This window comes from Colletotrichum graminicola (genome assembly GCF_000149035.1).
Source record: "Colletotrichum graminicola M1.001 genomic scaffold supercont1.250, whole genome shotgun sequence".
NCBI lineage: Eukaryota > Fungi > Ascomycota > Sordariomycetes > Glomerellales > Glomerellaceae > Colletotrichum > Colletotrichum graminicola.
In genome coordinates this window covers 2,217-10,426 of record NW_007361254.1, presented here as the reverse complement: position 1 = coordinate 10,426, position 8,210 = coordinate 2,217, and the positions used below count along the sequence as shown (strand labels likewise).

The 8,210-nt window shown below is 33.0% G+C and overlaps 1 protein-coding gene across 1 annotated transcript; it reads right to left on the bottom strand.

The window, feature by feature from the left end:
- Positions 1-327: 327 nt before the first annotated feature.
- GLRG_11968 (uncharacterized protein) lies at positions 328-1,885 on the bottom strand (the record flags this gene model as incomplete). The annotated part of the gene is made up of 4 exons (XM_008102650.1): positions 328-1,023; positions 1,082-1,297; positions 1,351-1,555; positions 1,605-1,885. 4 exons carry the CDS (start codon positions 1,883-1,885, stop codon positions 328-330), a joined length of 1,398 nt encoding a protein of 465 aa, XP_008100841.1.
- Between the last annotated feature and the right edge of the window lie 6,325 nt (positions 1,886-8,210).

The window sequence follows — 8,210 nt, the reverse complement described above, 5'->3', positions numbered from 1 at the left end:
GTAACCATCGTCGTCCATTGCCAATATAGGGCGTGCAACGTCCATCAGTCCTTCTGGACCAAGTACGGCGTTCGATAGGGCGTGCAACGTCCATCAGTCCTTCTGGACCAAGTACGGCGTTCGCGTATTCATGCGAGGTAGCTTTGAAAAGCTGTCTGAGGCAGCCTCTACCAAATCAAGCTTGAGTCATGTGTTGGAATGAGTATGCTACCAAAACAAACGGATAATAGGCCCCATATAAGCCTCGGCCTGACTCTTTGAAAATAAACCTGATCAAGGTTCTGTTTTGAACAACCCCTGCATCACACGTGCTATTCCAGCATGAGACTACGTTAACAGTGGAATATCGCGGCTTTGATCTCGGTTAGTCTCGCCTTTACGCCGATGCAGATAGCATTTCAAGCGATGCTTCACGTCGCCCGTTAACAATGTAGCCCTTGGCCATCTGCAACGGTCACGGTGATTGTCGAGATGGCGCTCCTGGCGACGTAACCTTACTTCGGTCCATTCTTCTCTGACAGTTGACCAACTGGTCCAGAAAAATATGCCCGCATTCCAGGCTCCTTGAAGTGGTAGCACGATAGCGATCGTAGTGTTTAAACCCAAACTGACATCCTCCGGCCTGACATATTCGTATAATACGTTGATTGAACTGGGCGTCCATGTGATAAGTACGGAAACAGCAAATAAAGAGCAGGTTCGGAGATATTCAAGCTTTATGGGATCAATCTCCTTTAATCGTGATTGAATCTTTCTGTTGATGGGGGCGATGCGCCGAATGATAGAGCGTCGGGGCTTTGGCGGGGGCGGAGTAGAGGAAGTTGTGCCAAACCGCGGACTACCCTGCGGAACAGCCTCCTCATTAATCATATCCCATGGGGCCTGCTCTTGCGCTTTTGCGTTCACAGAACTGTTTATCATTGCCGCACTTGGCGTCCGAGGCAGCTGAGCCTCAAGTTCAATCGTCGTAACCGGTCCTTCCGTCGCTGCACTTATATCGTCCCCAGTGCTGTCGGTAGGGGTCTGATGAATATTAATAAGAGGTCAAACACTAGATAGGTGTTAGAAACAGGTTAAATACCTTTCCGGTGGATGTATTTTCAGTTAAGTCTAAAAAGCGTCCAGCATTGTTGCGTAGGTTGCTCGAGTTAAGCTTCGCAAGTTGGTTCCGCCTGTGAAATACGTGGTACCCAATGGCGAGATAGATAGCAGCTGAGCCGAATATGCAGCACCAGGTTGGTACATAGAACGCAAAAATTCGAAGATGACCCCATTCAGGAGTAATCCAGCACCATAACTGCATTTAAATTAGCCACAGCCAGGAGACATTTAGGATATATTATCCCTTACGAAAGCATTACCGTATATCGAGGTGTCTGGCTCATTCGGCTTGATGGATAGTAAGCAGAGGCCTAGAATCAGAGGGCCCCCTAAGCATATTATACAGTAGACCCAGAGATATCGTCGAAATAATGATACGTCGACATTGGCAAAGAAAATAAGAAACACGTTAATAGCCATAGCAAAGGACCACCAGGGGTCCGACTGCAAAAAGCTTCGAGGGGTTAGTTTTAGTAACACCAAACAGGTCTTGATACACTCACGATTCTAGCAATACGCTTTGCGCCTTACATAACGCCGAGTCTACGCCAAGGCGAAGTCCATCACGGCCTATGATACAGGCGATACTTGCACAAAAGTTGGAGACTGAGGCAAGTAGGATGAAGAGATTGCGAACGGATCGCATGCGCTGGGAGGCCCAAAAGGCGACAAATATTAAGCTGACCCCCAGCAAGGATAAGATGGAACTGATCTTTTCGATTGTTCCAAGAAAGCTGTCGTCGTCAGTCGTTCTTGGGTAGATTGCGCTGAAGTTGTCCTTCATTTTCCCAGATCAACGCACACTTTCGCCTGCGTTGTACTCATCCATTTTAGTAATGTAGATTCGGCAGGTAAGGTCAACATCTTACCTGGAAGCGCGAGTCGAAATCAGCTCAAGTCCGGAAATCCATAAGGATGAACAGTGGAATAAGGATGAAAAAGTGGAAAGCGAACGCCAAGTCTTCCAACTAGTTTAAAAGACACCCGTGGATACTAAAGTGTGAACAGTGTGAGTCACGATACTTTGTGAGCGCAGCTGCAGAGGGAAAGGGATGCATGCAATACGACACGGCATGTCGTCACCCTTGAACCAATGAACGTCGGCATATCAGGCCACGCGCGAGTGCGTATTGGCAAAGACAAGAGCAGGAATCGGCGTCAGAGCCGGCGGACTTGGTCGTCCCTCTCCCCTCTTGTCAGGGTGCGTCAGTATTATGATAGTCACCACGCTGTTACGGCCTAACCAGTGGGGGTGCTGGCTGGCGTGACTATATAATCCAGAACAGAGGATAGTGATGCAGGCCCATCATTGCCGAAGCTGTTGCTTTGTGATACAGTTGGTTGCTGGGACCTGCTCGTAACACACGCGGGTGACAAGAAGCCCGGCACACCTTAATACCATACCCACCCCAAGACTATTGACAAGTGGACTGATTCGATACCAACTTGACTACCAAAGACGTCATTGACCAGGGAGGAAAAGATACCCGGTAATTAACATAACAGCCTTGCATTTAATCATTTGATTTGTATACTTATAGATTTAATGCTATGCTGACGATGTAGCGGTGTGGAAACAAGACGCTCTTCAGCAGCTGCGCCCCAGGAGGGAGTGGATAGATGATATTTCATTTACCGTTCTTCTCCAGGAGGTAGTCTAGAAGAAAGCACGCTAAGGTATCTTCAACACATACCAGCGATCCTCAATCTACTTCAATGTCAGCCAACCCAGACCGAGTGCGTCTTATCAAGACCCCCATGGACTCGTCAAACAGGTCCATGTTCGTCGGGCTACTGTGCCAAGACAACCACTAGATTCGCTTTGTCGGTTATCACAAAAGCTGGTATTTTGCTAACTAAAGTTACAGTTACGTTTCATGCTGTGGGGCTCTTCTGTTTACATAGAGGTAAATAATATCCGTATAGCCAATAGATCTCGGTTATTCAAGGGCCAAGAGTCACCTACCGTATCCACTCGTAAGATTGAGAAAACGCTAATCGGTAAGTGGTCTGTCTGACAGCCGCTGAGAAGGGCTTAGTGTGCTGGCAGAAACAGGGCTAGTAAGTTGGTTGATAGGTTGGGGAAGTGAGCTATGACAGAGTCTAGGCAGGCTGGTTGGCTGGCTGGCTGGTGATGGAGGGCGAGTAGGTTAACTACCTTCTCAAGAAGGCTCAGCGTAGAAAGACTGTGCTAACTACATATAGCTAGCTGATTACTTCTAACAGCTAGCTCGGCATTAGCGTTTTTCTAATCTCACGAGTGGATACGGTATAATGTAATACAGCCTTTAGTCCTCTAACTCTCCACAAGGTCGCCCTATGGTGTAGGAGACGTCAGTATTTAACACGACTAGATCAGACCACTTCCGTTTGCTACTTTTTGTTGTAATACTAGGTATTACCTAGGCGGATCTGACTTTAGTGGGTTTATAGTTTAAAATTTCGGCTTCAAAGTTCCAGCCGGCATAACCTTAGAACAGTATTATACATTGACATAACTAGACTACTTATATATAAGGAGTTAACACTGTAGGTAAAGACAATAGTATCCAGCCTTTACACCCCTTGTTAATATCTAAGACCCTACTATATCACTTAGACCACCCCTAAAGTTAGACCATGTGTTTATATTAATAAATTTACTACTTTTTTATATAACTAGTAATTAACTACTATTTTTTAACTAAAATATCTTAATAACTAAAAATTAAATTAATTCTTTAAAAATAGGAAATAATTTAAAATACTATTATATACCCTAATAATATTAAAAAAGATAATTAACAAAGTTCTTATTAGGAGTAGCTATTATAAAGTAGCTAGGCACTAAGGCATCCTATATATACTATTATACTATTACTTTTAAGGTACTACTTTAATCTAAGAGGCTGAAGTAGACTATCAATAACTTAGTTAACTTTAGAAAAAGCGCCTTATTAAATAGGCTTTAGCCTAATAAGCCCTTAGCTTTACTCCTAGTTATTTATAAGTTAAAAAGTATTATAGCTAGTTTCTAGATAGTAAGTGTTACGCTACGAATTACAGGGCCTAGAAGAGCCCACATGATCGCTGGCCCGCTTAAAAGCGCGCGCTAGCGGCCACGCGTGGCTCTACAGACCTTTCCTTTCTTTATTTTTCACATATTTAGACCCACAATATAAGAGCTTTTCAGCTAATTAAAGGTCTAGGAAGATCACTATTTTCCCCACCTTCCTTCTTTCCTAACGGATCGTAACAGTAAGGTTTCTACTAATAGTAAGTAAAGGTTAATACTTAGTTAATAATAAGGTTGTTCTTATAGTCTGTTAATTACCTAGTAATTAGTTATGCTATTAGGTTATTAAGGTAGCTTATATAGCTTATTATTAATTAAATTACTAAGGTTGGATACTAAAAGATATTTAGAGAATATATTATAAGTTAATAACTAAAGAGTTATAAAAGTCTGTCCTTAAGTGTATTTAAGTCTATCTTATATATAAGTCTTAGCTATTTCTTAAACTACTTATTTTACCTAATAGTTATAAGTAATTACTATTCTTATATAAGGTAAGAACTTAGTAAATACTAGTAAGCACTTACTTTTATAATTACTAGTAATTACCTTATTAGGTAATTACTTTTTGTCTTTATATAACTTATACTATAGTTTTTTTATTTTAAGAAGTTATTTATTTATTCTTTATTTTCTATTTATATAAATACTACTACTACTTATTATATACTTAGTAAGTAAGGTAATATAGCTTATAACTTATTAGGTTATAATATTAGGTCTCCCCTCTAAAGGTCTTACTATTATAATATTAACTATTACCTAGATATTAGGAGTATAAATTAACACTAATAACAGCTAGAATAACTATAGCTAATCTACTATAAAGTCTTCTAGGGATTTTATAGTAATTTCTTTATAAATCTACTAGATCTATAGGTATATTATATAGTAAATTTACTATGTAATCTTATAATAGTTTTCCTCTTTATATATAATTTAGAAACTAGTATTTACCTTTATTCTTTATTACTTACTTATTAATATATATAGTTAACTATATTACTACCCTAGTAAAACTAATACTAATTAGTAGTTAACTTTATAGTAACTATTACTATAAAATACTATAGATTAGTAAGGTAATATAAAAAGAAGTAATGTTTTATTATTAATTATCTATAGAAGGCTAAAGTAGGCTTTTACTAAAAAGTCTTTATATAAATACCCTTATAACAAGGTTATACTATACGCCCTTCTAGGTTAATTACTAAGATAATAATACCTAACCTCTTGTAGTTAGTAAAGGCCTAGTAATTTATGTCTATATATATAAGCCTTATTACTTTATAAAAGGTAATTTTTAAATATAAAAATCACCTTACTTTATATACTAATTTACTATTAATTAGTAACTATTTACCTTTTATATTCCTTTTGTTATAAGCCTAAAAGCTTACTAACTTTCTTTTTTTTTATCTTTCTTTTAAGTTATTTTATATTACTAATATAATAGTCTTTATTACTTATAAGCTTACTATAAGCCTTCTTTTTTAAGTTTTTATTTAGTAATAAGTCTTTATGTTTACTTATACTACTAGTAGTAAGTCTCTTAATAAATATATATACCTTTTAGTAATAGCTAAAAGAAATACCTATAACTAAGAGGTAGTTAAGCTAATAGAAGGTAATTATAAGTAAGTAATTAAGATAAGTAACTATAATAAGCTAGTAAGTAGTCCTTATAGTATAGCTAAAGCCTAAGGAGTAAGGAAAGATTACCTTAAATATATACTACTACTTAATACTACTAGGTAAGTAAAGGTAATCTAAAGTATTTATAAAGTACCTAAAAGGCTTAAGGATTATATTCTTACTACCTAATAGTAAAAGAACTATATTATAAAGTTATTATAAGACCTTATAGCTACTAAGTAAAGAAATATATTTACTACTATTACTATAGCTAATATTATATAATATAAGTACTATAATAATATATATAAAACTCTTTATAAAAAGGTATAAAATAACTTTAAAGATTATTTAATTAATAATTTTAAGCTACTACCTTATAAAGTTATTATAAAGTTATATAACTACCTTACTAGCTATAAGGGTTAAGTTAATTAGTTAAAAGATTTTATAGTTATATTATATATTTATAAGGCTATAATAAATAAGTAACCTACTATATAAGATAAAAGAATAATTATAATTACTAAATATAAAGTTAAAGAATTTAAGAAGTAGGTAATAAAATATAATTTCTATAAGATTATCACTAGTATAGTAGTATCACTTATTACTACTAATACTATAGTATAAAAAGCTAAATAAGTAATTACTTATAAATTACTAGTAATAACCTAAGTAATATACCTATATAGTAAGTAAATAATTATAATAAGTAGACTACTTCTTCTTACTTTTCTACTTTTTTTATAAGTTAATTAAACTATAATATATATAAAATTAATTAAAACTACTTATTACTATCTTCTTTATTACTATCTTAAACTACCTTATATATTTATATATTATCCTTAGTCTTTTTATAATTACTATATTATTATATATATAGCTTACTACCTTTTATATAACCTTTCTTTTATAATATTACTTTACTTTTAACTTTAATAATTTCTTTATTTTCTTATAATATTTTTAGTTTAGCTATATAAAGTAACTCTTTAAGATATAGTTAGGTCTTTTTAGCTCTTTAGTACTTACTTAGTATTTTATTTTTATATAAAGTCTAAGGTTTTTAGCCTTAATAACAGTAAGCTTATATATTAACTTACTAATACTTTTAGTTTAAAACTTAATTACTTTATAAATTAGTATTAGTAAGCTTTCTTATTATCTTTAGATTATTTTCTTTAGTAAACTAGTACTTATATACTTTTTAATATTATAGTTAGTACTTTTAGGTCTTATAAGCCTAAGCTAGTTAAATATAAGCTAGTAAGTATTAGTATATTTAGCTTAAAATCTAAGTAGGAAATAACTACTTTAAGGTTAAAAAGTATAAGGCTAGCCTATTTAAAGCTAGCTTATATATTTCTTTTTCTTATTAAAGTAAGAAATACTACTTAAAAGGTATAAAAAGAATTATTCTTTATAATATATATAATTTATATTTATATTATCTTCTTAATATTCTTACTTTATAAGAGCTTTAATAAGCTAAAATAACTAATATTAAGAAGCTAAAGCTTATATAATAAATAGAAAAGTATATATAAAGTAATAATCTTTTATTCTTTATAAAGATTATTAAATTATACTAATTTATAACTATTTTAACTACTAAGAATTAAAAGTTAATAAGTACTTTTTATATAAGACTTTATATACTAGTTAAAATAACTTAACTAATTAAAGCTAATCTTACTTAGTATTTATTTACTTTTACTTAGGTATATACACTATTTAGCTAAGAACTAGCTATTTTAGTACTAAAAAATAAAGTAATATTTACTTTTTATAATAATATATAAAGGTATTACCTAGCTATTAATATATACACCTTAAATAATAAAAACCTATTCTTAATTACTAGGCTACTTTATATAAGGCCTTTTTTTATAATTAGAGATTATAATAACCTTTATATATAATATTATTCTTATTAAGAACCTAGTCTTATTAAAATTATAAATATTATAATCCTATATTTTATACTTTATAATTATATTTTATATAAGTATAAAATAGCCTTATATAATTATAAGACCTTTAGCTAAGGCCCTCTAATAGTTAATTTAACATTAAAATTATATTTTTAATTAGGGCTGTTATTATATAAAGTTCTCTACCTATTAAGGTCTAATATGTATTACGTTATATTTTTCTAGGAGTTAGTTAGCTATATTTTATATGTCTTCTTATATATAAAGGAAACCCTTAATTAATTAGGTTAATAACCTTCTTAAGAATTACCTTCTCTTCTACTTTTATTATCTTCTTTAATTTTAAATACGTCTTAGCTTATATAATACGTCTGGTGCGTTAGTTATAAAGGGTTAATTTAGAGACCTTAAAGGTATAAGCTGCTTTCTATATAGGCATTTCTAGGTCTTTTTAAATAGCTTAGAAGGTAGGAATAATT